Here is a 27,750-nt window from a genome sequence, read left to right on the forward strand (position 1 = left end):
AATTCCCCCCCCCCTTATAATTGCCGCTCTGCACCAGCACTTCCGTTCCATCGTAAACTCGTCTCCCCTTGTTGGCATTATTAAGACCATCGAGACGGGGGGGTTCCACCCCACCCCAATGGTGCAGCTCCGGACGGAAATCCGGAAGCCGCTCCCGCCGTCTCTTCTCGCCTCCTCCGCTGAGGGAAGCGCCGGTTTCCGCGCCGCCGCCTCCTCCTCTCCATGGCCGTCGGGCAGGTCGAGCGAGGCGGGCGGGCGGCCAGGCGGCGTCGAGGGCCCCGGTGACAGCCGCCATGGGCTCCCTCTTCCGCAGCGAGGCCATGTGCCTGGCGCAGCTCTTCCTGCAGGCCGGCTCGGCCTACGAGTGCCTCAGCGCCCTGGGCGAGCGCGGCCTGGCCCACTTCAGAGACGTGAGTGGCCGCGGGGTGGGGGGGAGGAAGGCCGGGCCGCCCTTTTATTCCTATTTTTATCGATTTCTATCCCTTTTTTTATTTACTTCTATAAATCCACTAGTATTGGGGAACGTATTTCCCCCTCCTCCTCTTTTCCTCACAACAACAACCACCCTGTGAGGTGGGCCGGCCGTGACAGAGAAGTCCCCCAGCTGCCTTTCATGGATGAGGCGGGACTAGAATGAAGAGTCCCTCCTAAGTCCTGTTTTCCCACAACAACCACCCTGTGAGGTAGGCTAGGCTGAGAGAGAGAGAGAGAGAGAGGGGGGGGGACGACTGGCCCCAAATCCCCCAGCTGCCTTTCATGGCTTATCTAGGGAGGCCCAAATAGCCCCAGTGCTGGGCAAATGGGTTTAGGGGGTTGGGAGGGCCGGGCGTGTGCGTCCTGTTGTGGTCCGCCGGCAGCCGGTGCAGACGGCAGCAGAATCGGACAGTGGGGAAGAAAGGGGACCAGTCCGGGAGTCTGGAGAGGACTCGGACAAGGGTCCTGCGTCCCATGCAGAGATGGAGCCAGGGCCATCTGGGAGTGGGGTGCTGACTCCGTAGCCTCCATTGTCTGGCAGCAGTGAGGAAGAGGAGCAAGGGGAGCCTGTTCCCAGTGCGCATATGCACAGAGCTGCTAGAAGGCGAGACCAGCTGAAACAAGAGGGGCAACTCCGGAGTAAGGCTGGGAGGTGATTGCCCCTCCCATAGAGATAAAAGTCAGGCCTAGATGACGAACTCTTTGCAGGAAGCAATGTTTTTCGCTCTGTTCAGATTAAACCTTGAAGCTCTGTGTGGACTTTGTACTTCAGTTGGCTTTTTATAGTTCATTTGGCACTTTAGTTGTTGGCGGCCATTCAAAGGAGAGAAAGGTGGGTGCTTATCTCGAGGGACTGTTTGGGACTCATTACCGGCTGGGAATGAACATAATTCCCAGCGTTGCAATAAAACAAGAGTTGTTTTAACTAAGCGTGTGCTTAATTATGGTCTCAGAAAGCCTGGGTCAGAATAGGTCCCTTGTAGCCCCCCAACCTCTCTTGGAGGCTCTTCTTGGGAGCCTCCAATGTGTTTAACTATTGTGATGGTTAAAAGAACCTTAGTGCATAGTCATGAGCCAGCTTTTTTTCTCTTTGGAATTGAACTTAAATCTTTAGACAATAGACATTTCTCTTAGGAACAGTTAAAAAAAAAAACATTTGCCTTTCCAGCTCAACTCCAATACAAGTTTGTTCCAGCGGAAATATGTGGGAGAAGTGAAGAAGTGTGAAGAAATGGAAAGGATATTGGGTAAGTTTGGAGAACGTGAAAGGACAGGCAACCGTGATCCTCTTAGGTAAAGTTTTACCCATTGTGAAATATATATCACAGGTTTGTTATTTCGAACAGAAAAGAGAATGGAATCCTTATTGATTTAAAGCTTGAAAGAATATTGCACTCCACTTGATTTTTTGCTACATTTCTGCATTGGATGTTCTGTCAAATTTAGGAGGATTACAAGTGGTAGTTAGGAGGTTTGGAGATCTTTTGGGCACCTTGCAGTGGTTGTTTTTCAATGCTGGGGTTTGATTTAAAATTCAGAGAATGAGTATGTAAATTCTCATAATACAATAGAGAAAACTGATGAAGCTTGATTTTAAGAGTGCCTTCGATATGTGTAATATCCTTTGTGATATATAAACTTCCCAGAGGAATGTAGCAGAACATAATCTTTTAAAGCCACTTGCTTTACCCGAAATCATTTTTCATTTTTCCAGGATACCTAGTACAGGAAATAAAGAAAGCAGACATCCCTCTTCCGGAAGGAAATATTACCCCTTCTGCCCCTCCACTTAAACAGATGTTGGAAATCCAGGTAACTTGTAGAAATGGGGATCTCGTGATGTTCTGAGATGACAGAAAATCTGTTTCTTGAATTCTTTAGGTCAGTGTTTCTCAACCTTGGCAGCTGGCTGGGGAATTCTGGGAGTTAAGATCCAGGCCTCTTTTAAATGTGTCAAGGTTGAGAAACGCTGCTTTAGACCAACTTTAAGATCCTTACAGCTCCACATTTCCACTGTCTGTTGCTAAACGGTCTGAGTTTCTTCTTGGTAGAACGACTCTTCTGTTAGAAATCACCACAGTGAGAAGGTGCTGTTTTTTTTCTCTCTCGTAGGAGCAACTTCAGAAGCTGGAGGTGGAGTTGAGAGAAGTGACCAGAAACAAGGAGAAGTTGAGAAAAAACCTTTTGGAGCTGACAGAATACACCCACCTGCTGAAGGTCACTCAGTCCTTCATCCAAAGATCTACGGAGGTATTTTACTGACTTTAAAAATATGTATGATCACCCATCTTAAACAAGTGATAATCATAAACTAGAACAATCAGAAACAAGAAATACCTTGTTTCCAGTCTTCTGTGTGTCTGTGTCTGTGTCTTGCTTTCTTTTCATTTGATGTACAATTTTCACGGTCTTTATTTTAGCTTGAGTCCTGCATACAGAGCAGTTATGAAGAATTCCCATCTTTTGATCATGATCCTTTGTTGGAGTATAATTGTATGCACAGACTCGAGGCCAAACTTGGGTAAGTAACCAAACAGGGTGTTGAATAGCCACGGAAAGCATCTTTAGCCTCATTTTATACAGGTAGTCTTAGCAAATAATGGGGACGATGAATTTTTTGCATTAAAAATTAATTTGGGTTGTTTTGAAGCATCCAGCGGTGTAACAATGAAGCATAATGGTCTGTAGGTAACATGAATCATGTTTCTCACAGTTCCCTGTATTGGTGAGATTATTTTAATGGTGCTTTTTTTAAAATGTAGATTTATATCCGGCTTAGTTAACCGAGCAAAAGTTGAAGCGTTTGAAAAAATGCTCTGGCGGGTGTGCAGAGGAAACACAATTGTTTCTTACTCTGAAGTGGAAGAATGCTTGGAGGATCCTGATACAGTAAGTAAGGCGACCCGGTTGAGAAAGGGCAGCCGGGCCCTGTCAATCAAAGCTGACGTGAGCCATTCCTGTTTGTTTTGCAGGGAGAACTGACCAAGTGCTTTGTGTTCTTGATATCCTACTGGGGGGAACAAATTGGCCAAAAGGTGAAGAAAATATGTGACTGGTAAGGACGAACCACGTTTCTCCCTTGTGTTTTTTTCCCCCCCTCGTATTTTTAAGGCCATGCTCTGAAAAGTAAAAGGCAAAGGAAGTTGTTCAAACTGCATTTAAAAAAAACTCCTCGGAGGAATCGGAGGACATGTGAAGGAGAAGCCTAAGCATGATTCATTCACCCAAACATTTTTGGATCAATAAAGCTAGTCCTTGACTCAAGACCGCAGTCAAGACCAACATTTCTGTTGCTGAGTTAGACAGATATCGAGCGAGATTTGCCTCTTTACGCCCTTCCCACAGTTGTTAGTAACCCGGTTGTTAAGTGAACCTGGCTTCCCCATTGACTTTGCTCAGCAGAAGGTCGCAAAAGGGGATCACGTGATCCCCTAGGACAGGGGTCTCCAACCTTGGCAACTTGAAGATTTGTGCACTTCAACTCCCAGAGTTCCTCAGGAACTCTGGGAGTTGAAGTCCACAAGTCTTCAAGTGGCCAAGGTTGGAGACCCCTGCCCTTTGTAAATATGAATCAGTTGCCAAGTGTCCAAATTTTGATCATGTGACCGCAGGGATGCTGCAGTAATCGTGGAAAAAAATGGTCATAAGTCACTTTTGCTAGTGCCGTGGTAACTTTGGTCACTAAATGAACGGCTGTTAGTCAAGGACTGCGTGTATAGTAAAACGGTTAGTTGCAGTCTAAAGCAAGGTTCTGTTTTTGCAAGATTAGGTTGGTTGGCTGTTTCAATGGCTTTTTTTTATGTGTGTGTGTCACAGCTACCACTGTCACATCTACCCCTATCCCAGCACTCCAGCGGAACGGCGAGCAGTGATGGAAGGGCTCCAAGTTCGCATCCAGGATCTCCATATTGTGAGTTGAAAGTTGCGGTCACGCTCCAACTTTGTGGTTTCTTCCGCAGAAGAGGCCGGTAGTTTCACAGAACGAGCATAGCTGTGCAGCGTATTTGTTTTGAGCTTTCGTCCCCAAGGCCTGTGAAGATAATATTTGCATTCTCTAAAATGGATTTGTTCTCTTTTCTTAGGATTTTTTTTTGTTAATGTCCTGGGGATATCCAGGCATAGCACTGTTTTCAGGACTCTTATTTTTGCCTGTGTTAAGATTAAGGAACTTTTGTTTCTTGCAGCAGGAAAATAGTTTTTCTTTCAGGTTGTTTGATCCTCTGCCAGCTGGGCACCGCGAAGCTAACAAGCAAATCCCTCAGAATTAAAGAAAAGAAAAATGACTTTAAATGTTACTCCGCCCTGCCAGTGCTCCCTTTTGGATAACCATTGCTTTTTCTACTAAATATGTCTCTTTTTTTAAATTAAACCCCCAAAGGTGTTGCACAAAACAGAAGATTATTTGCGGCAAGTCCTGTGCAAAGCTTCTGAATCGATCTACACCTGGGACGTTCAGGTGAAGAAGATGAAAGCCATTTACCACGTGCTGAATCTCTGCAGCTTTGACGTCACCAACAAATGCCTGATTGCGGAGGTCTGGTGCCCCCTGGCAGACCTGCCCAACATGCGCCGCGCGTTGGATGAAGGCTCCGTAAGTCCAGCCATTGCTGCTTCACTCGCCAGGGGTCCAAGTAATAGGTCCACTGCAAGGAAGGCTCCGAGGCAGCTGAATGTATTGTATTTATTGAATTCATATTGCCGCCTGTTCGCCCATGGCGACTCGAGGCGGCTTACAGAATGTAAAACCATATTTTTTAAAAAAAAAAAACTAACAAAAAGAATCAAATTAATAAAGTACAATAGAACAAAATCTGGGGAAAATAAATAAAAAATAACACACACCCAACTCCCACCCACCTCCCACCCCGATGACAGCAGATCACAAGAGTCATTTGATGGACTCCATCGCGCTCTGAGCTCCCCAGGCCGACTGGCAGAACCAGGTCTTCAGTGCCTTCCGGAAGAGTATTAGACGGGGGCCAGTCTAATCTCTGAGGGGGATGATGTTCCAGAGAGAGGGAGCCATCACAGAAAAGGCCCTTCTTCTGGGTCCCACCAGGTATATCTCCCTCGGGGATTGGACCCTCAACATCCCCTGCCTCCCTGGTCTGGTGGGTCGGGTAGATGTGACCAGCAAGAGACATTCCCTCAAACATTGCTTTTATTTGGAAATATCATATTGGCACAAATCTGGTGAAAACCGACTCTGAAAGCTATCGCGGTTTTCACCTCATTAAAAGTAAAAGCCTTTCTACTTTCTCATAAACAATCAGTCCCATGGTCCAATCACCGTGCAGTCCAACAACTGGGTGGCATCACTCTGCCTTCTTCCGACCGGGAGTGAGAATGTCCTTGGTTCCCAAGAGAAAGTATTTTGCTTTGGCTACAAAAACGCCTCTATCTAAAATCCCCCAGTCCCTGAGCCCTCAGCTCCAGTGTGGCAACACTGAAGTGGACAAAAATGACTTCTGTCAGCCCAGCTTCAGAGTTGACACCATCCCTGCTTGAGCTCTTTTGGGGGAAGGCTCCCCCCATCCTACGTAGAGCGTTAAAGTGGACACCGCGCGCTTAATTATACGGGTTTCTTTCACTTCTGCCACCAGAGAGTGAGCGGCGCTTCTGTCCCTTCCTTCATGAACACCATTCCGACAAAAGAAACTCCTCCGACTTTGATCCGGACCAACAAATTCACCTCGGGATTCCAGGACATCGTTGATGTGTACGGGATTGGCAACTACAGGGAGGTCAATCCTGGTGAGTCTCTTTGAAAAATAGCCAACTGGGTGTGTAAATCCTAAACCAGGCTCTTTTCCACCCGTGCCCTCTGGCCTCCCTTCCCTTTCCTGCGGCCTTGTGAACTCAAGTGGGTTTTGTGTTAGCGAAAGAGTCGCTGTGATTCCTTGTAAAGCAGAAGTGTCCAATCTTGGCAACTATTAAGGCTTGTGGGCTTCAACCCCCAGAACTCCCCAGCCAGCCGGGCACCGGGGAAGAATCCCTTGGCAGCACAGAAGTGCAATAAATAAATAAACACGTGTGAATTTCACAGCTCTCTTCACCATCATCACCTTCCCCTTCTTGTTCGCCGTGATGTTTGGAGACTGCGGACACGGCTTCCTGATGTTCCTCTTTGCGCTGGTCATGATTTTGTTTGAGAAACACCCCAAGCTTAAGAGGTCGCAAGACGAGGTATGGAAAACCTGGACTCTTGTGTGTGGCTGGTGCCCTTTGGGTTCATTTGTTGCTTGAAATCCTGATTTTTCACCGTTGTACCTATAAGGAAGGAAGAACATGGGGTCTTTGGTGCTTTCTTGAGTTTGGTGGTTTTCTTGTAGATGTTGCATGACCCACAAATCAAGTTTATTGTAATGCCCCAATCAAGGAACTGCCAACTGAGACAAACAGTAAATGGTCTAATCAAGGAACTACTAAGAAGAATATAACAAGCCCACCAAAACTTGACAGGGCAAAGCCATTTGTACATAGCACTGATGACATTACCTAGCTAGGTCATGAAACGTCAGAGAGCACCAGTTCAGACCTGAGCTGCATAGATTCTCTTGTAAGGAAGATGCCCGTCTTCGAGCTACCTTTGCTGACATGAAGCCTCTCTCCTCCTGTCCACAGATGATGAAGATGATTTTTCAAGGACGATACATCATCATGCTGATGGGATTGTTCTCCATCTATACCGGCCTGATCTACAATGACTGTTTTTCCAAATCTTTGGTCATGTTCAGCTCAGGATGGCATGTTTCACAAATGCCTGGGATGGATTGGAGGTAAGTTGTGGCTGTGAACCTATGTTGGGTTTCGCTTCTAGACAATCACTGAGCTGCCTCTTTATCCAGAAAGGTTTGAAGAGTCAAGTCTGCTAACTAGCTCTTCATTCTTTGCTGCGGAGGTCTGCTCCGAGTGGGCGGTTCACTTAAGGTCTTCTGAAATGGCTCTCAATTGTTGTGGGCAACAGTGACAGCTTCACGACGTGTGGACTTTGGACTGCAACTCCCAGAATTCCTGGGACAGCATGGCTGGCTGGGGAATTCTGGGAGTTGCACACCACAGGTCGTAAAATTGCCAGAGTTGCCCGCCCTGACTCTGTCTGTGTAAGCGGACTAACTGCGATCAGACAGTTCAGGTGCTCAGAATGTCTCTGCTCAACCTCCAATTCTGTTTGTGTGTGTTTTCTTTCGCTTTTGAAATTGTTCTAGCAAGGCAGACTTGACGAATCCGTTTGTGGCTCTGAATCCAAATGCGACTGGCGTCTTCACCGGCCCGTATCCTTTCGGCATAGATCCGGTGAGTGGCTTCCCTTGAGCCGCTGCTGTCTGTCAAGACAGAATTTATGAGGCTCTGATACAGCTCCAGAGAATTACGGCCCGCCCTCCGCCTGTGGATTGCCATTGAATTGTCTCTGGGGCTGTTGCGTGCAGGACACAGGGAGGCCTTGACTTCACCACCGTATAATAGGAACAGCAAAAGTCGTCGTTAAACGTTGCGATTGTTTGAACTCTGCTCCACCAATTGGAAATAGTGCCCTTTGTACAGGGGAGTCCTCGACTTGAACAACCGCCATTGAGCCCTCAAATTTATGTTGCTAAGCGAGACATGTGTTAAGTGAGTTTTGCCCCATTTTACGGCTTTTCTTGCCATGTTCGCTAAGTGAATCCCTGCAGTTGTTAAATTAGCAACAGGGTCATTAAGTGAATCTGGCTTCCTTGTTGGCTTGTCAGAAGGTCGCAAAAGGGGATAATGTGACCCCGGGAAACACTGCAACCGTCATAAATGTGAGTCAGCATCCGAATGAAAATGCTGCAAAGGTCACAAATGTGAAAAACAGCCATAAGTCACTTTTTTCAGTGCTGTTGTAACTTCGGAAGGTCACTAAGCGAACTGTTGTAAGTCGAGGGCTCCTTGTATTCTGGGCTGAATCTTTCCTTAAGGCTGTCTGTCTCTCTTCCAGATATGGAGCCTTGCAAGCAACCGTCTCAGCTTCCTCAATTCCTTCAAAATGAAAATGTCCGTCATCATTGGAATGGTGCACATGGTCTTTGGGATTATCCTGGGGGGCTTCAACTACGTGTGAGTAATGGCCAGGATGAGCAGTAATGATGGGGGCCATTGCTGTGCCTTTTGACATAAGTTGGGCACCAAATAAATTGCAAAATAAATGCAGTTTCATAAAGTAAACTTCTTTTTCTCTTTTTCCGGATGAAGTGCTTCCCCTTTTTAAGGCTTTTGGTGCCATTCAAACCTGTTTGCATTACTTTTTCCACCATCTCCAGTTATCCCAGCCACTGATCCCCCTGGGACCACTGGCGGTCGTAGAATAACACTTCTGAGAATTGACATTCTCAGCGCTGTTAAAATAAGCAGGCAATTTTTCTATGAATGCTCTGCAAAACTCATTATTGAAATGAAACACCTAAGAAAAACACCAATGGCGTGGTGGTCTCGTGGTGAAGACACTCTTCCTTCCACTGGGAATGTTGAGAGTTCAGTCCTAGGGAGTGGCAGATGTTTCTCTCCTAGAGGGCAGAGAAAAAATATCTGCTGTGAACTCTGCGTCAGGAAGGGCATCCGGCCAGTAAACGCTCAGCTCCATCCGGTCGCCCTGACTCTACCCTGAATTAAGAGTCATACAAAGAGCGTTTTTTTTTTTAAATTAAAACAAAAAATAAAGTCACTCTTTCTTCCTTTTCTTCTTCTTTCAGGCATTTCAGGAAGATGTACAACATTTACTTAGTGTTCATTCCTCAACTTCTGTTCATTCTGTCCATTTTTGGATACCTGGTGTTCATGATCATCTTTAAATGGCTGGCTTACAGCGCTGAGAATTCGAGTTCTGCTCCCAGTATCCTGCTTCAGTTTATTAACATGTTTCTGTTCCATGATAACAAGAACCAGGTCCTTTTCTCAGGGCAGGTGGGTCATCCTTAGAACTGAAAGGTCCACAGATCTGAATTCTCTCTGTTTTTAAATACTTTTATCTTCTGTTGAAATAAGTCAGCCTTAAATGGAAGTAAATTAAAACAGCTGCAAGAAGAGTCGAATAACTCTTAAATTGTTGGAGACTTGAGCCTGAATTTTATACACTCTTGTTAAGAAATAATTGAAGTGTTGTATCAGAAGTCACCTAAACCTAGGGACTCGCTACAAATTTAGGCATAATGTTTAAAAATGCAGATTTTCAGGCTTCCCTGTTGGCTGGCTTAAGCTTCTTAGAAATCTAACACAGTTCAGTAGAAAATTGATGATATAGGAGAGCTTTGTCGATTGCTTTGGGACACAAATGTGTTAAAAAATTTTTGAGACAAGTGCTTTTTGCAAACCACTGAAAACATTGCGGCCTTGTCAAAACTGCTAAAATATGAAACACAGATTTAAAAAAAAAGAAAACTAGCCAGGTTGGTATTTAGCCCAATAAAGTTGTAGAATCCTTATTCAGCAGAGAACTTCCAAGGGGCCTTTTTTCTTGTTTGAAGTTTCTAACCAAAATTGTAGACCACCTCAAAAACCAGCCGTGTAATTTTGCTTCCTCTCTTTCGAAACAGATGATCGTTCAGAAATGTCTGTTAGTCGTGGCCGTGCTTTCTGTCCTCGTTCTGTTTTTTGGAAAACCGCTTTATTTGTACTGGTTGAGCAATGGCAGCCAAAGCTTTGGCTCCTACAGAGTAAGTAAAAGGAAAGTAAATTGTATATTTTTTTTTCCTTAACAATTTTTTTTTATTGCATCCTGCAGCATGCCAGGACACTCTCAATCAGCAGAGCCTCCAGTATAATTTTTTTTTAACAATTTTATTTTTATAAGAAAAATAACAAATAAAACCATCTTTCAGTTATACAGTGTGTCATCTGAGTACATATATCCTGTGCACATATTAATATTTGTATACATTTCTTAACTAAGTTTACATTCATATTATAGCCTATTCAACATTATATAGCATGGTATGTTATTCTTACAGCGTCATTTAATTTTTTTACTTTATTTTCCAACCATCCATAAAATAAATCCTAAATCTTATAATACTCAATTTCTTCCTGTTCTCTAATTGCCAATGTTAATCTACTCATTTCTGCACATTCCAGTATTTTCTTTTTTTTAATATAAAAATACTTTATTAAACAAATTTATACAAATACAATAAAATCAAACTTTCCGCTTTTCGCAACTTAAGCAAAACAGTGTTCACTCAATCTGACATTTCTCAAATTGTGTAAAATATTCATTCGCGATTGTTACCTTAAACATATAATACAAAGTGTCATCTAATTATATATTACAACTCTTACATATAGTTTCTGTCATACCTTTTTATTTGACTTTGTTTTATTAATTCCAATATTTTAATCACCTCCTCCTCCATCGGAGCGTTTTCATTTTTCCAATTTTGAGCAAATACAGTTCTGCTAGCCTCCAATATAATTGATAAACAGGGGGGAAAAGAATGTTCTATTTGAAGGGAAAGATGCTTTGCATAGGCTTAACCCCTGGCTACAATTCCCTGAAGCACGTTGTGTGTTTTGTGGTGCCTTAACCTTGTGGTTCGATGTGGCCCTTAAGATGTTTCGGGGCAGGATTGGGAGACATTTAAAAATAAGTGTTTGCTGAAAGATGTTTGAAAAACACGAATCCACTTCAGAGATATTCCTAAAACCACGCACCATTTCCCCCCCAACCTCCAGAAAGGCTATCGCTTGGTACGGAAGGAGAGCGAAGAAGAGATTTCCCTCTTGACAACTTGTGAAATGGAAGAGGGGACCAGCCCTTTGAACAACAGGCATAAGACTGAGGACAAGGAAGAGGTGGGCACTGCGAGTCTTTTCAGTATCGTGTTCTTTTTTAAAAAAAATCTTTTAATTTAGTTGTTTCGATCTGTTTTATTGCATCTCAAGCCTGCTATGTAGACCTATACAATTAAATACAGGTAGTCCTCAACTTACAATTGCAATTGGAGCCCAACATCTCTGTTGTTAAGTGAGACAGTTGTTACGTGAGCTTTTCCCTGTTTCACGGTCTTTCTTGCCATGGTTGTTAAGCAAATCGGTGCAGGTGGTAAGTTAGCAACACGGTTGTTAAGTGAACCTGGCTTCCCCATTGGCTTTGCTTGTCAGAAGGTCGCAAAAGGGGATCATGTGACTTGCAGGAAATGCAACCGTCATAAACAGGAACCCGTTCCAAAGCCTCTCGGTGTTGATCACGTGACCAAGGGGATGCTGCGAAGGTCACTCATTGTGACAAAACGGTCCTAAGGTCCCATTTTTCAGTGCCATTAGGTCCCTAAACAGACCGCTGTAAGCCGAGGAGTAGCGGTGAATAAGGGAATGAAAGAAAAACGTGATCTATTCAGCTTCAGCAGCTGCTTGCTTACCAAGTGATCAACCTCCCCAAAGCCACAGGCCCAACATTGAAGGTTATGGGTTTTTTAATTCGCACCCGGGCTGCAAGTCCCACTTGACACGCCGTCTCTTTTAGTTTAGCTTTGCGTCTGCGTTGATGGAACAGGCCATCCAGACGATTGAATACTGTTTGGGATGCATCTCCAACACCGCTTCCTACCTGAGGCTCTGGGCGCTCAGTTTAGCCCATGCCCGTAAGTATTTCGTGGGATTTGAACGATCAATAACCAATAATGTCCAATAAATAAATAACAAGTTTTGCCATGAGTGCCAGCTGGGCCTTATTTTAATGTCAAGTAATGCACGGCGCAGGTGCTCAAATTTTGATCACGTGACCATGAAGATGTCACAATGGCGGTGAGCACGAGGGTGTAACATTTTCCCCCCGGTGCCATTGTACCTTTGAACAGTCGGTAAACGAGTAGTGGGAAATCAAGGACCACCTGTATTTTGCTTTAAAAATGGAAAGAAAGAAGACCAGGAAAGAGAAATGATCTTGGCAACTGGTGGTTGTTAATTGTTGCATCAGAATAACAGGGTTGGGAAGGGACCTAGTCAAATCCGCCCGCTTAGCCCTGTGCCATTTCAGACAAACGATCGTCCCGTCTCAAGCAAATGGTGGCATTTTCAGTCATTAATACCAAGGGGGTTATTGGGTCTCGCACATCCGGTAAGGCAGGATGGGCTTTTGAATGACATATGCATGTGTCTCTGCCTGTCTCCTATTTAGAGTTGTCAGAAGTGCTCTGGGCAATGGTCATGAAGGTTGGCCTTCACATGGATGCAGCCTACGGGATCTTCCTCTTGGTCCCCCTTTCAGCCTTATTCATGGTTCTCACCGTGTTCATTCTCCTGGTCATGGAGGGCCTCTCCGCTTTCCTGCACGCCGTACGGCTCCATTGGTAGGTGGCTTCGTTTTAACCCTCCTAGTCAGGTTTCTAGTCCAAAGTTTTTGAGACTTTTAGATTGAACCGAATTGAATTCTTTATTTGGCCCAATGTGGTTAGATACACAAGGAATTTGTCTCTAGTACAAAAGCTCTCAGTGTACATGCAAAGCAACATCATAACAACAACAACAATAATTTTTTATATTATAATAATTATTACAATTATTATAATTATTATTATAAACATAATAAAATAAATAATAATAAAAAAGTGTGGATCATCGACATTGCCATACCTGGTGACAGCAGAATCAACGAGAAACAACATGAAAAAGTCACCCAATATCAGGACTTGAGAATCAAACTGCAGAGACTGGCATAGACCAGTGCAGGTGGTTCCAATGGTACTCAGCACACTGGGTGCTGTGCCTGAAGACCTAGGCAAGCATTTAAAATAAATTGGCACTGACAAGATCACCATTGGTCAGCTGCAGAGGGCCACCTTACTGGGATCTGCTCGCATAATCCGCCGATACATCACGCAGTCCTAAATGCTTGGGAAATGTTCGACTAGTGATTTGTGATACAAAACCCAGCATAGTCATCTCGTTTGCTGTGTATACTGTTGTTTTTTGTGAATAAATAATAATAATAATAATAATAATAATAATAATAATAATAATAATAATAATAATAACCAATAAAAGGGGGGAGTTAAGAAGGTAGTAAGAAGGATCAATAATAAAACTACAGCCACACTACATGAGTTAACTTTATGGGTTAATACACACAGGCATTAGACAGCACTGAGCAAATTAGCTGTTGGATATTATGTTTAAGAAATGGAAGTTTTATCAGAGGAAAAAAAAAATGCTCAGTTTGAAAGTAATTGTCAGCTGGTCCCAACTTGGTTGGTTAGAAAGAAAGACACTCAGAACCATTGTTAACAAAAGTGCATTTTACTACACGATGGCAATCCTGACAACAAAGTTCAAATATCTCAGGGGTCAGAATTAGGATGTTCATTTTATTTTATTTTATTTTCCTTATTTCAGGGTGGAATTCCAGAACAAGTTTTACATAGGCGACGGCTACAAGTTCACCCCTTTTTCCTTTCAAGACATTTCTTTACATTTGGATAGATACATCGCATAAATCTGGCTGTTCTTGGCAGTAAATCGGTTGGGCGTGGTTTGAAAATAATCATGTATGCTGACGTCTTCCTTGTTCGGCTCCCTTACAGCAAAGACCCTCACTGATTTTGCCTTAAAACACAGCCAAATATTTTTTATAAAGACTCTTGGCGTCTCTTGCTTGGACTTCGCAAATATGGGACCTTTTTGAACGCCAAGTATTTTCTTCCTTTCATAAGCACTTTTAGGTTAATTTTTGAAACTGACTAGAACTATTTGATTGCTGCTTCTGGACATGCTGTAGCTGTTTTCAAGAACTATTTATTTTCTCTAACAAAATCTTTCAAGAGTAGTTTTTCGCATAATTCCTTAGGACGAAGCCCCTTTGAATTTTTTTCTTCTTTTTTTTAAGAGGGAGCATTAATCAGTCATCGAGACGCATGAGATTATTCCTCTGATAATTAATTCCTCTGATCCTCGTCACTAATATTTCTGGAATTTGGTGACAGCCACTAGGAATAAAATTGCGTATTTCTAGAAACGACTATGATTTTTCTCTTGATCCAAAACATGGGCTTCAAATATAGGTTCAGGGTGTGACTTTTTGCACATTTTCAATAGAAATTGAAAAACAGGCTCACAAAGCGTCATAAAAATGCCCGGCTCTATTATTTTTCTCTCTCTTCCACTCTCTTTTTTTTACAATTCCAAATAGAAGAGAGATTGAAAAATTATTTGACACTCCCAGAGGGACATAGAAACATTGGATTCTGCTTTTTTTCTCTCCTGTTCTTCTTTTTTACAAGATGCATTAAAGGCAATATGAAAGTTTCCTTTCCGAAGCCTGGAATCACTGTGTGAAATTATTCTGAAAGTTCTGATAAATCCAGCAGAGCTTCTACTGTGGGTGAAATCCTGAAAGCCTTCCCGGGATAAATAAGATGTTTTTCTGTCTGGCAGGTTTCCAGCATGGGTGTCCAACTTTGGGCAGTTTAAGACTTGTGGACTTCAACTCCCAGAAACCATTATCCAGCCATGCTTCTGGGAATTGAAGTCCACAGGTCTTAAAAGCTGCAGAGGTTAGACACTCCTGGTCTACCACCTTTGCCACAACAACAACCACCTGCATTAATCCAGGCTGTTTTACTTGTGATACTGTGCACACTTTTTCCACAACACTTGCAAAAATCCTGTTTAATGTGACCCTGAAGCCAATTTTCTGTTAAAATACACTTGTTCTTTCACGATGAAGAAGATACCTCTTAAAGAGTGGGTTTGCTAGGTTTTTGTTTTTTTTCATGTATTAAAGAGGAGGTATTTTACTGTAAATACTTTTATAAGTGCCAATGGAATCTAATCCTCTTCAATAAAAGCTGTTTGGAGACTGGGTTTTCCGGTGGAATTGGGGTTTGCAAAGAAGGGGCTGTTTGCTTAGGGGGAAAGAGATCTACCTGGGTGCATCGGGGGATGATGGGCATTGGAGTTTGGGGTAAACCACCGTTCGCCCATCATCGATTGATAGGATGGATATCTGTCCATCCCATGAGCAGAGAGTGAGGCTCAACCAGGTTCTCTGGGATGGTCAGCGTTGACCCTCAGGGGAGGATGGGATCATCCCAGGGTCAAGAGGATGAGGATGGAAACTTCACACGGTTTAAGGAGCTGAGGAGTTTGGGGACCACCATTTTATGCCGGCAGGGAGCCAAGTTCAAGCTGTAGGTGGTTGAGACCTGTGTTTGGCAACCCCTTCCCGCTTTTAACCACAACACAGAACTTTTTTTTATATAGGGCACATATTTATAAATACTAACCAGGCTAAAAAAATAATAAGTTTTAATGTAATTTTTTTAGAAGTATTTATTGAATCATTTAAAATGATGACAGGAAACCCATTGACATACTGTGTGTGAAATAACATGATTTTTAATTAAAGGCCATTCTGCCCGTTATTTTTTTTTAACATTTTTTTGCAAATATGTGGGAGGGCCATGAATACTTCAAGATAGGCTAGTTTTAGGGGTTGGGGGTAAAGGCCAGCCCTAAAATCTTGAGCTTGAAACCTGTACCCTGCCTGAAGGGCATGTGCAGAGTGCTTTTTATGTTTAGTTGTTTTTGCTCCAGTGTAAAATGTTTTTCACAAAAGCGTCGCATTTCGGTTTTTTTTTGTTTTTTTTCCAGCTGCTGAGGGAAAAAGAGGGGCCGACAGCAATGCATGACGGGAACTGTAGTTCGTGCTCTTGAGGGGGGGAGCGGGAGGAGCTCGCACCAAAAGGGGGCGTGGTTTCGCTGGCGCCCCGCCCTCCCCGCGCGCCGTTGCCCCGGCGACCGTGCGGGCGTCGGTTGGGCGGGTTCGGCCGGCCAGCGCGGCTCCCCGGGGGTGGCGATGGACGACGTGCGGGTGCAGTGGGTGGGCGAGCGGCTGCAGCGCGGGCTGGGCCACAGCGACCCGTCTCCCTTCGAGGAGCTGCTGAACCGCAACGACGGCGAGGAGACGGAGCAGCTGCTCCACTTCCTCAACATGAGCTCCAGCGCCGAGGACAGCCAGGCCGCCGGCCTCTTCTTCCGCCAGGAGCTGCGCCTCGACGAGATCGACGTCGAGATCGGTGCGCGCCCCGCCCACCTGTGCTGGCTTGCTGACAGGCTCCTGGGCACATGCAGAGCGCGCCTTCCTCCTGCCCTGCTGCAATAGCTTGCATTGCAGACACCCCCCTCCTCGAAAAAAAGAAACCCCCTCCCCAAAGAAAGCCATTCCCTTCTCCCCACAACACCCCCACCCCAGATTGGCTTTCCTCCTCTTCCTCCCCACGAAGAAAAATTTTATCCCCCCTCCTCAGCAACTTATTTATTCATATTTTTATTTAATTTATACGGACATCCAGCTCACTTGTCAGTGACTCCAGCAAAAAGGATGGATGAAGCTTTTGGCCCCTCTGGGCTGCTTGTTGGGCCTCTTCAGGCCCTTCTGGCCCCTTTGGACCTCCAGCTCTTTGGTCCCTCAGGACCCTCATGCCTCTTCCCACCCCCATCCAGGGCTTCTGCTCTGGCCTCCTCAGCCTCCAGCCCAGATGCCTCTGGAGGGGCTTCAGCTCTATGGCCCCACAGAGCTGCTGCTCTGGCCCCTTTGGACCTCCAGCTCTTTGGCTCCTTCTGGTCTCTTCAAGACTTCAGCCTGGAGGGGCTTCCAAGTGCCCGAGATGCCCAGCCGGGAGTGACTTCTGCCCCTTTGGCTCCCCCTCAGGGCTGCTGCTCTGGCCTCTTCCAGCCCTTCTGGCCTCTTCTGCTTCCAGCCCAGATGCCTCTGGAGGGGCTTTGGCTCTTCTGGCCTCTTCAGGGGCTTCAGCTGCCCCAGTTGCTCAGAGGCTCAGCAGGGAGTGACTGGGTGCCTTTGGAGGGGATTCAGCTCTTTTGCCCCTCAGGGCTGCCCTTCCTGCTTCCTCCTCCGTCCTCTTCAGCTCTCTGAGAGATGCCCTTGCCTGCTGCCCCTTTTATAGCCCTTTGTTTCCCGCCAAAACAGCCGATTGGTTACCCACTTTGGGGGGCTCCGCTGTTTCATTGGCTCTTCATCCAGCCACCCAGCCCCAGTTTTCTCAGATGGCCCCTCATTGGCTGGAAATGGCAGATTTTATTCCCCCCTCATCTATCTATCTATCTATCTATCTATCTATCTATCTATCTATCTATCTATCTATCTATCTATCTATCTATCATCTATCTATCTATCTATCTATCTATCTATCTATCTATCTATCTATCTATCTATCATTTTGTGATAAATTATATATTTATAGCTGGGTTGCTTTCTCCTCTTTTTCCTCAATTATAGTCCCCCTCAGGACCCAGTAATGTTTCTGCATTGCCAGCTAATGTTGCTCCATTCACCCAAGAAAATCACAATTTCTTTTGTACATTCTAGAAGAGAAAATTCAACAGTGGCCCGTACGAGACCAAGGATGATAAACAATAGCATAATTTATTCAGTGGGACAATTAAACATACATGGGGCCCATCAAAATGTTAATTCCCTTCCCAATGCGCAGCCTCGGTCTTCCATTTTTTCCTTCATGGTTCCTTTGGAACCAAGGCTGATTCCCTGAGGACTAGTAACTTGGTCTGGAGAGCCATAACTAAAAGTCTGTCTGGAATTTCCCTTTGGAAAGAGGACTCTGTGCGCAGCCCAGTCTAATAAATCCAAGTAAGGTTTGGATGCTCTCATAGGGCCTCTCTGCCTTCGTGTAGACTCCCCTAGTTAATTCAATTCTGGTTGGAAAAAAAAAACCTCATATTTTGTGTTTTCTGGAAACAGACGTGCCGTACGAAGAAGGGACAGATGAGGATGAAACGAGTTCGCAGAGAATGTGGGACACTTCCTCCACCTCCATCACCGAAGCAAGTGGGTAATGGCTGCCAGCCTCGGGGGGGGGGGTGGTGGAATAATATCAGGTTTTTTCCCTGTCTTCCCCCCCTCTCCATTTCCCTACTGTCTTTATTTTCATTCGTATTTTATCATGCAACATTTAATATCGTTGTAAACATGGAAAAAATGCAGGGAGGAAGATTCGTAGGTGGGATCCCTTTCAGTTTATATATATATATGTGTGTGTGTGTGTGTGTGTGTGTGTGTGTGTAGGTAGGTAGGTAGGTAGGTGGTAGGTAGGTAGGTAGGTAGGTTAAGTAGGTAGGTGGGTGGGTAGGTGGATGGATGGATGATCAGGGGTCTTCAAACTTGACAGCTTTAAGACTTGTGGACTTCCAACTCCCAGAATTCCTCCTCCAGTCATGTTAGCTCAGGAATTCTGGGAGTTGAAGTCCACAAGTCTTAAAGCTGGCTAAGTTTGAAGACCCTTGTGATAGATGACAGATAGATCGATAGATACATAAATAGGTAGGTAGGTAGATAGGTACGGAGAGAGAGAGATGATAGATGATAGATAGATAGATAGATAGATAGATAGATAGATAGATAGATAGATAGATAGATAGATAGATATAGATAGTTAGATAGATAGATAGATAGATAGATAGATAGATAGATAGATAGATAGATAGATAGATAGATAGATGTGTGTGTGTGTGCGTGAGAATACAGTGTATTGTCAGGGCATATCATTTACAAAAAAGTCAAAATTTATTTATACGATCTGAAGAGAAACTCAAGTAGAAGAAAACAGAGATATTGGCATGTATACTACTAATAATAATAGTCTAACAGTGTAGTGTAATAGTGTAACCCTAATAAGAGTGTAATACTGTAACCCTTTCAGTTGTTTGGATCGCTTCGAATTTATTGCAGCCCAGGGATCCCCTTGAAGTCAGAAGGAGAGGAACTGGTGCGAAAGCACAGATAGTTGTCATCTTTCAGATTCCCTTCCATTCTTGGCTGAAATAACATGTATCGGATATCAGATAATCAGATTTGGAAGGGACCTTGTAGGTCACCTAGTCCAACCCCTCCGCCTGAGCAGTCTCTTCTTGAAAGCCTCCAGTGATGAAGCTCCCACAACTTCTGAAGACAACTTCCATTCTATTCCATGGGTTGATTGTTCTCCCTGTCAGAAAGTTTCTCCTTATTTCCAAGTCGAATCTCTCCTTGTTCAGTTTCCAGCCATTATTCCTTGTCTGGCCTTTGGATGCGTTGGAAAACAGCTTGACCCCTTCCTCCTCTCTGTGGCATCCCCTCATATATTGGAAGACTGCTCTCCTGTCTCCCCTGGTCCTTCTCTTCCCTAGACTAGCCAGGCCCAGTTCCTGTAACAGAATTGGAAGGGACCTTGGAGGTCTTCTAGTCCAACCCGCTCCTCAAGCAGGAGACCCTATACCATTTCAAGTGGGCTGTCCAATCTCTTCTTAAAAACCTCCAGTGTTGGAGCATTCAGAACTTCTGGAGGCAAATCGTTCCCCTGATGTATTTGTTCTGCCTGTCAGGGAACGACCTCCTGTTTGTGGTGATGTCTGATTTCTTTCTCTGGATGTCCCTCGTTTAGAGAAAAGCTGGAGGAGCAGGACATCCGTAAACGAACCAGGAGAAAAAACCATGAGTGGGACCCTTTCCACAGCCTCGGTCAGGTCAGGCATGACGGAAATAGAGCACGAGCTGGGCATATCGCGACGAAAGGCTCGGACGTACAAAGTAAGTCGCCCTCGCTCTGCTTCGGTGTCCGCCCCGTTGTTTCTTTGTAGGGTTCATTCTGCCATGGATCACCACAGATTCGGGAATTCTTCCTACCTACCTAAACCACAGCTTTTCTTTTTTTGAATCAGGATTGTTATTTTTCAAAATACTGGCTTGTTTTTTAATCTCTTGCAAACCGAATTCCAAATGCAAATGGGAAAAGCAGCCCAAAAGTGACACCGTTCACAATTGTGTGCCGAGAACATTTATTCTGCTCTCAACGCAACCGTTTGCTTTGGCGGGTTCCTTGTGGTTCAGCGCATCTGTTGGGCAAATCCAAATTCAGAATGTGTGTTTGATTTTCTTTCTAAGCACAGCCGTTTGGTCTCTCTCCGTTTCAGAAAATTGTGAAGCAAGAAGTTTATAATCTCTATTACCACATGGCGGTGAACGATATCCCGGAAGAATTTGTGGAGAGTGATACCATCTATTTCCTGAGAGAGACAGCAGGTATTTTAAGCATTGGAAAGGAAAAAAAAGGCTTGGAGCAAAACGGAGCGTCACGACATTTCCCATTCCAGAAGCCCCTTTTGTCTTTCTTTTAGTCCCATTTCATCTGCCCGTCTATGACCTCTGCTTGACAAATGAAATATTTGTCCCTTAATTCTGTTTCTCTCTTTAATGAAGTCCCCCATCGGTACCCAATTCAACGATCATGAAGCTAAACTTCTGTAATGGTATGTGAGAAAGACGGTGGAAGAGGAGGTGCCTGGGAATGATCAGATAGATAAGAGGCTACATATCCCCGAGCTGTATAAGGAGTGGAGAAAGAGGCTCAAAAGGAACCCTCCCTAGTTTCTCAGGCTATAAAAGGGACAGCAGAAGAGTTGTGCCTTGAGACTTGCATGATTCTGTGAATGTAGCTTTACAATAAAGTGGAGTTAGCTCGTCTGAAGATTTCTACCTTCAAACTTGCAAGATTCTGTGAGTGTAGCTTTAGAGAACAGTCAGGTAAGAGAGGGCATAGACCAGAGCTGCATAATGGATGGGGAAAGGGGCTCAGAAGAGACCCTCCCCTAACTTATAACCAAGCTGGTTATTTATAACTGGCGTGCCAGCCTGGTGGACAAAGGATCATTTTTGATGAGAGGGCGTGGCCTACAGCTGGAGAATGGGTGGAGCAAGATGCTCAGAAGAGACCTCCCCTTTTTAAGCTGTAAAAGAGACGGTGGGACATTTGTACCTTCAGGCGTGCAAGGTTCTGCTAATGTAGCGTTACAATAAAGTAGACTTAATCATAGCTCATCTGTTTGAGTTTCCTGTCTGGTTTACTTGCAAAGGCCAACCTCCATCTTGCATGTTTGAAAGCACAATTCTCCCGCCATCTCTTTTTTACACCCTGAGAAACTAGGGAGGGTCTCTTTTGAGCATCTTGCTTCACCCCCCCATCCAGCTGCAGGACACACCCTCTTATCAAAAATGGTTGCTTCTTTTTACCAAGCTAGCACGCCAGTTATAAGTAACCAGCTTGCTCTCTTCCCGGGCTGTTTCTCCATGGGCCAAGAGAGGGAAGGCATTCAAACAGGCTGGTCCGTTCTTCCCACTGCTTTATGAACCCAAACTTCCTAGAAGTTTGCTCGCCCACGATTTCCTTAGAAGGTAGGCATGAGATCTCTGGAAGTTAGGAATCCACTTCAGAGATCCTTTTCTCCTCTTGTCACCAGAAACGGTGTCAGAACCTAATGACCTGGCCGAAGCCAACGACGTCTTGCCCGAAGTTTTGGAATACGGCATCCTGAACAACAACACTCTGTTGATGCTCAAACAGATCTTGGCCCTGGTGAGAGGCTTTAGTTGGTTGGGTTTTGTCTCCAGGCCTTCACTGTGGCTTTGTGGGGGTCTCAGTAGTGAAGTTGACAACGTGGGCAGCCTTCTATGCACAGCTCAGGATTCCTATTCAAGTGTCAAGCGCCAGGGAAGTCGGAAAATTCAGGCCGTTCAAATGAGGATAAAAGATTTATTGTAAGCTTAGGCTCTCTACAAGAATCTGAACTACTAACGGTCAAGGGAAATGAGCGGGAGATAAGAATAGAAAGGAATTCCTGGTAGCTGGACTTAGATCTCTTGTGGGTTTGATGGGATTCGAGACTGATGACTCCTTTGACGCCTCCCTCAGGTCATCTCCTAGACCGTGTTTCTCCAAAGAGGACACTTCAGTAGGGTCAGATAAAGAAACATCCAAGAAAATAAACTTTTCTCATATACTGCCCTTTCTTGGCAACTAGCAGCATCCAAAAGCAGACCTGCTCTGGAACTTCTCCAGATGTTGCCGGACTACGACTCTCAGCACCCCTTACTGCTGGGTTCTGCTGCTACAGCTGGAAGTTTCAGCTTAGCAACAGTTGGATGATTGTGCAGATGCCGCACCTGAATTTAGAGAAGGTGAAGAGTTGGTCGGCCTCCAGCGAAAGGTGTCGAAAGTTGTGAAAATGCTGTCGTTGCAGGTGTACCTGCCCGCCATGTCCCACAACCAGTATGGCTTGGATGAGATCAGCACGCATGCAGAATCTGAAAAAGCCGAGGGGGAAGATTCGCAGCTTGCCCAAAAGGCGCTGAAGAAGCCGCTGGTATTCGATAGTTACCAGAATCTACGGAATGAGTTCTTGATGAACATGCAGAAATTCCTGAACCACATTCAGAGGACCATCCAGCAGATTGAAGGTGAGTTGTGGCTCGGGGGGGACAGCCTACACCTGCCCTCTCCCACCTGAGCTTCTCCAGAAACGAGAAATGGTACTACAACTCACTGGGTGCTGTGGGCCCAACCCAGATGGACACCGTCAGCCTGAGAGCTCGTCACAGGATGCTCAGCTGCATTTTCTTCTTCTTCTTCTTCTTCTTCTTCTTCTTTCTTCTTCTTCTTCTTCTTCTTCTTCTTCTTCTTCTTCTTCTTCTTCTTCTTCTTCTTCTTCTTCTTCTTCTTCTTCTTCTTCTTCTTCTTCTTCTTCTTCTTCTTCTTCTTCTTCTTCTTCTTCTTCTTCTTCTTCTTCTTCTTCTTCTTCTTCTTCTTCTTCTTCTTCTTCTTCTTCTTCTTCTTCTTCTTCTTTCTTCTTCTTCTTCTTCTTCTTCTTCTTCTTCTTCTTCTTCTTCTTCTTCTTCTTCTTCTTCTTCTTCTTCTTCTTCTTCTTCTTCTTCTTCTTCTTCTTTTTTTCTTCTTCTTCTTCTTCTTCTTCTTCTTCTTCTTCTTCTTCTTCTTCTTCTTCTTCTTCTTCTTCTTCTTCTTCTTCTTCTTCTTCTTTTTTAACCTGACAGGGGAAATTAAGTTAGACATGCCGACGTTAAGCATAGAAGGGGACGCGTATGAACTGGCGGCTGACCAGGAAGTGGTTGAAACGTTGGAAAACCTTGCAAACGGTTGGCTCGTGTTGATCTCTTCTGCAAACGAAGAACTCCAGAGAAAAGTTCCCCAGGTAATTGGGCTCAAGCTGGCCTCCAAATTCGATGGCCGCAACTTCTCTAAAGGTTAGCATTTTCCAGCAATCTCTCCATTGACGAGCCCCAAATCTATTAACCGGTCCTTCGACATAACAAGGGAGTGAAGGGAAGGGTAGGTCTTCTCTATTGGGACAGTTCTAAAAGTTGTCTTGGTGTCTAGGACTTCCGTTTGATCCATTCTTTCAATGGGTAGATAATGTCCATCACAGGGGAGAGCAACTTTACGACTTGTGGACTTCGACTCCCAGAATTCCTGAGGCAGCCGTGGGAGTGGAAGTCCCTGGGTCATAGTTGCCCGCCCCTGCTCTAGCAGGACATTCTCAGCCCTTCGTAGTCGTCCATACAAGAAACCAATAGGAAAACTAACACCACCTTTATCAGAAAGTGTTATAAATGCCAAAAATAGACCAAAGAACCGTAAAAAGTCTTTATTCAGAGATTTGCAAATATCGGAAAAGGACTTCATCTCCTTAACATTCGGAGTATGAAGACACCACATGTAGAGTGAATATTACATTTATAGGGTTTTACATACATACGTCATTCTTCCTGTTGAATTTTGAAATTTCACAGACCTTACCAGGGTTGTTCCTAATAAATCAATTGGAGAGGATGCCTGTCTCGGAGTTACTGATTTGCAACGGACAATTTCTGGATGCCTGGCGCTAATACGGCCTTAAGGTGTCCTCCATTATTTTGCTATATTTCATTCCATGAGCCCTCAGAAAGAAGACAGCCCAGCTCCTCTAACGAGGAAGGTTCAGAGACTCATTCAAGGACACCCGGTCTTCCTTTCTTCCTCCTGCCTGCAGGGGAACGGCCCGCTCCCGGAGATCGATCTCTGGCGGGAGAGGAATGCCACCCTGAGTGCCCTGACGGAGCAGGTGAAGCTACCCACAGTCAAGAAGGTCCTACAGGTGCTTGAAATGGCCAACGCGGGGATCGTGGACAACTTGCAGGTGGTCGTCGCCGAACTCTCCAAGCATCACGTGGAAGCGGTGGACAACGTGAGGTTTCTTTCCACCCTGGAGCGACATCTGAAGGTATCTCTTGGTCAACCAGCGGGGTCGGACAAACAAGTACCCTCTTCCTAAGAGGTTCTCCTTGGTCAGCAAACATCATCTGCAGTTGGTGCCACACAAAAACCAGCCCTGTTTATCCCAAAAGGTGCTTTTTTTTCAAGAGGCAACTGGACTTTTCTGGTTTTTCTTTTGAAGACATTTCGCTTCTCATCCAAGAAGCTTCTCCAGTTCTTAGTTCAGTTCTTCTTCAAGAGCTTGAAGAAGCTTCTTGGATGAGAAGCGAAACCTCTTCAAAGAAAAACCAGAAAGGTCCAGTTGCCTCTTGAAAAAGACAACAACAAGCACCTTTGGGACAACTGTGATCATGGATGACAGAGAATCTCCCTAGACATTTAGCCACACTTAGTCTACCAGCAAGCATCTAAGTGGCTTCTACACCTTACTCAGCTTATATTTTTTTAAAAAATTAGATTGTGTATGTTTGTATATGCTACAGAACTTCAGTGTTCTCATATGAGACCTTGGGGAGAAGATCACCCAAATCTCAAGAGGATTGCTGGTTAAAATAAAATTTTAAAAAACTTATCTTGGTTTTGATACCATGGGATTACCCCCTAGAGCTGGAGTCCTCAAACTTGGCCACTTTAAGACTGGTGGACTTCAACTCCCAGAATTCCCCAGCCAGCCATGCCTGCTTTTTTCTCTCTCTCTTAATCTCCTAAAGTGAGAGAGATTGCAGGGAGGATTACAAGAGAGCAAGCAATGCTAGCTGGAGAATCCTGGGAGTTGAAGTCACAAGTCTTAAAGTGGCCAAGTTTGGGGACCCTGCTCTATGCCTACTGCTCCCTGGGAATCAAAGGCCCAGGTCTCTGGGCCGCATTTCTGGGAGCTGGCCTGGTGTTTGTTCTGTTTTTGTAGTCCCAGGCAGAGGTGAACATCCTGTCCCACAGGTATTCCAGAGGGTAAAGGACTTGAAGGCTAGATGGTTGAGCTCAAGCTGAAGAACATCAACCTGGAGAAGATGATTTATACCAGGAGTCTCCAACCTTGCCTTTAGATGGACTTCAACCCCAGAATCCCAGCCAGCCATGCCTGCTTTTTCTCTCTCTAATCTCCTAAAGTGAAGAGAAATTGCAGAGGAAGGGATTGCAAGAGAGTAAACTATGCTGGCTGGAGAATTCTGGGAGTTGAAGTCCCCAAGTCTTAAATTGGCCAAGTTTGGGGACCCCTTTCCTAGAGCATGCTATCTGAAAAGCTTGGCCAGCTGTGATCATTGGAGGGTTCTAGGTGACCCTCCCCCTGACCCCATACCCTTCTGTTCCTTTCTCCCTTTGTCTAACCCCGGGTGCGAAATGAATTGTAATATGGGCTTTCCACCTCCCCTGGGGGCAGAATTTAACCCACGGCACCGGGTTCAACGTCGTCTTGGATACCATCCCTTCTCTGATGAATGCTTTGCGGATGGTCTGGATTATTTCGCGGCACTACAACAAGGACGAGCGGATGGTCCCTCTGATGGAACGGATCGCCTGGGAGATCTCGGCGAGGGTGTGCAAAGTCGTGGACCTGCGGACGTTGTTCAAGTAGGGGGCAGATCCTTCTCCTTCTCGGCTTTGTCCCCAAGATAAGACTCTTGATTGCCCCAGAACTTGTGTGTCCTCGACATACACCAACAATTGGGACCAGAGTTTTAGTCCCTCAGCGAAACAGTTGTTCATTGAGTCATTCCCCCATTTTATGGCCATGGTTATTAAGTAAATCACTGCAGTTCTTTAAGTGAATCACTTAAAGTTATTAAGTCAGTCTGGCTTCTCTTAATGTTTATGTGTCAACTCATAAAATATTTTTATGGTCTTTTTAGAGTTGCCAACAGAAAAGGAGGGGGGGAAGGGGTTTGAAAGAGCAGTGCGGCAGCTTGGAAATCGAAAGTGCATTCCATAAATAGTTTTGCAAAGATAGTAACTAGGTGACTAAAGTTTCTGCTGAGCAAAATCCTAACTTGAGAACATGATTGATGACTCTGGGCTATGGATGTGTCCCATTGGAGACTATGAATTACGATACACCCAGTGGGTGGTGGAAAACCAGGGTCAAGAGTGACAATGAATGATGTGTCTCAGAGTAAGCTGCACCCAGGCCATGCCGGCATGTTTACTCCTAATAAATCCTTTGGAAGTTTTGGAAGTTTTGCTCGAGACTCATGATTTAATTGGGGTTCAGTGCCGCAATCCTGACAAAGTGTTTTTAATCTACCATGAAATATTTTAGCTCTGTAAGATGCACCAAATACGTGTTGTTGTTGTTGTTGTTGTTTTTCTTCTTCTTCTTCTTCTTCTTCTTCTTCTTCTTCTTCTTCTTCTTCTTCTTCTTCTTCTTCTTCTTCTTCTTCTTCTTCTTCTTCTTCTTCTTCTTCTTCTTCTTCTTCTTCTCCTTCTCCTTCTCCTTCTTCTTCTTCTTCTTCTTCTCCTTCTCCTCCTCCTCCTCCTCCTCCTCCTCCTCCTCCTCCTTCTCCTCCTCTTCCTCCTCCTCCTCCTCCTCCTCTTCCTCTTCCTCTTCCTCTTCCTCCCCTCTGTTCTTTGATGGACTCCAGAGAAGACAGGCATCTGGCAAAAATCAAGATGGTAGAAGCTAAGCGAACTCTTGAAATCTGGAAGGAATCGTATTTTGATATCCGGGCCAAAATCGAAGCGTCGGGAAGAGACGCTCGGTGGGAATTTGATCGGAAGCGGCTGTTTGAAAAGACGGACTACATGGCTTACATCTGTCAGGACCTCTACAACGTGTTGCAGGTAACAACAGGCACAAAGATGTCGGAGTGGGGAAGGAGAATGGCATAAGCCAAATAAATGCCCCCAAAGGAGCTAGAAGTTAACCCCTGCTTCCCTCTAAGCCAGCGGTGGGGCTCCATGGCTCTCTTAGGACTTGTGGACTTCAGCTCCCAGAATTCCTCAGCCGGAGGCCCAAGGTTCCCCACGCCTGATCTAACCCAACAGGTCATGGAGGAATTTTACAACATCTTTGGGCCTGAACTGAAAGCCGTGACGGGAGACCCCAAGCGCATCGACGAAGTCTTGTACCGAGTAGACAGCCTGGTCAGCCCGATGGAAGCTCTGACCTTTGACCCGTTCAACCTCAGAAGTATAAACCAGTGGAAGGCAGTGATGGAAGAGTTCAAGTTGGAAGTTGTAGTAAGTAGCAGAAGTCTTGCTTTGCTGCTCCTCCTCTTAT

General features: G+C 45.0%; 2 protein-coding genes across 3 annotated transcripts in view; both read left to right on the top strand.

Annotated features, from left to right (window-relative positions):
- The first annotated feature begins 30 nt into the window (after positions 1–30).
- Positions 31–14,738, top strand: ATP6V0A2 (ATPase H+ transporting V0 subunit a2). 2 transcript variants are annotated; one of them, XM_026687024.2, is made up of 20 exons: positions 31–410; positions 1,643–1,721; positions 2,189–2,286; positions 2,587–2,724; positions 2,895–2,995; positions 3,237–3,363; positions 3,447–3,529; positions 4,291–4,384; positions 4,853–5,065; positions 6,078–6,228; positions 6,521–6,660; positions 7,099–7,253; positions 7,683–7,770; positions 8,435–8,553; positions 9,186–9,396; positions 10,026–10,145; positions 11,161–11,280; positions 11,951–12,068; positions 12,605–12,776; positions 13,819–14,738. In XM_026687024.2, exons 1-20 carry the CDS (start codon positions 294–296, stop codon positions 13,916–13,918), a joined length of 2,544 nt encoding a protein of 847 aa, XP_026542809.2. In that variant the 5' UTR covers positions 31–293; the 3' UTR covers positions 13,919–14,738. The 2 variants fall into 2 exon arrangements, 1 of the variants encoding a protein (XP_026542809.2); XR_015745239.1 differs by lacking the exon at positions 11,951–12,068.
- A 1,510-nt stretch (positions 14,739–16,248) lies between these two features.
- DNAH10 (dynein axonemal heavy chain 10) overlaps positions 16,249–27,750 on the top strand; it is a 64,979-nt gene continuing 53,477 nt past the window's right edge. The window contains exons 1-11 of the mRNA XM_087942603.1: positions 16,249–16,499; positions 18,200–18,286; positions 19,878–20,023; positions 20,407–20,515; positions 21,730–21,845; positions 22,510–22,726; positions 23,318–23,475; positions 24,313–24,543; positions 25,915–26,105; positions 27,113–27,311; positions 27,516–27,710. Coding sequence (XP_087798729.1) covers positions 16,280–16,499; positions 18,200–18,286; positions 19,878–20,023; positions 20,407–20,515; positions 21,730–21,845; positions 22,510–22,726; positions 23,318–23,475; positions 24,313–24,543; positions 25,915–26,105; positions 27,113–27,311; positions 27,516–27,710 — 1,869 coding nt within the window. The 5' untranslated portion in view covers positions 16,249–16,279. The remainder of the gene's footprint in view (positions 16,500–18,199; positions 18,287–19,877; positions 20,024–20,406; positions 20,516–21,729; positions 21,846–22,509; positions 22,727–23,317; positions 23,476–24,312; positions 24,544–25,914; positions 26,106–27,112; positions 27,312–27,515; positions 27,711–27,750) is intronic.

This window comes from Notechis scutatus, chromosome 13 (genome assembly GCF_049901735.1).
Source record: "Notechis scutatus isolate UNSWTSFEM ecotype Mainland chromosome 13, rNotScu1.2, whole genome shotgun sequence".
Lineage (NCBI taxonomy): Eukaryota > Metazoa > Chordata > Lepidosauria > Squamata > Elapidae > Notechis > Notechis scutatus.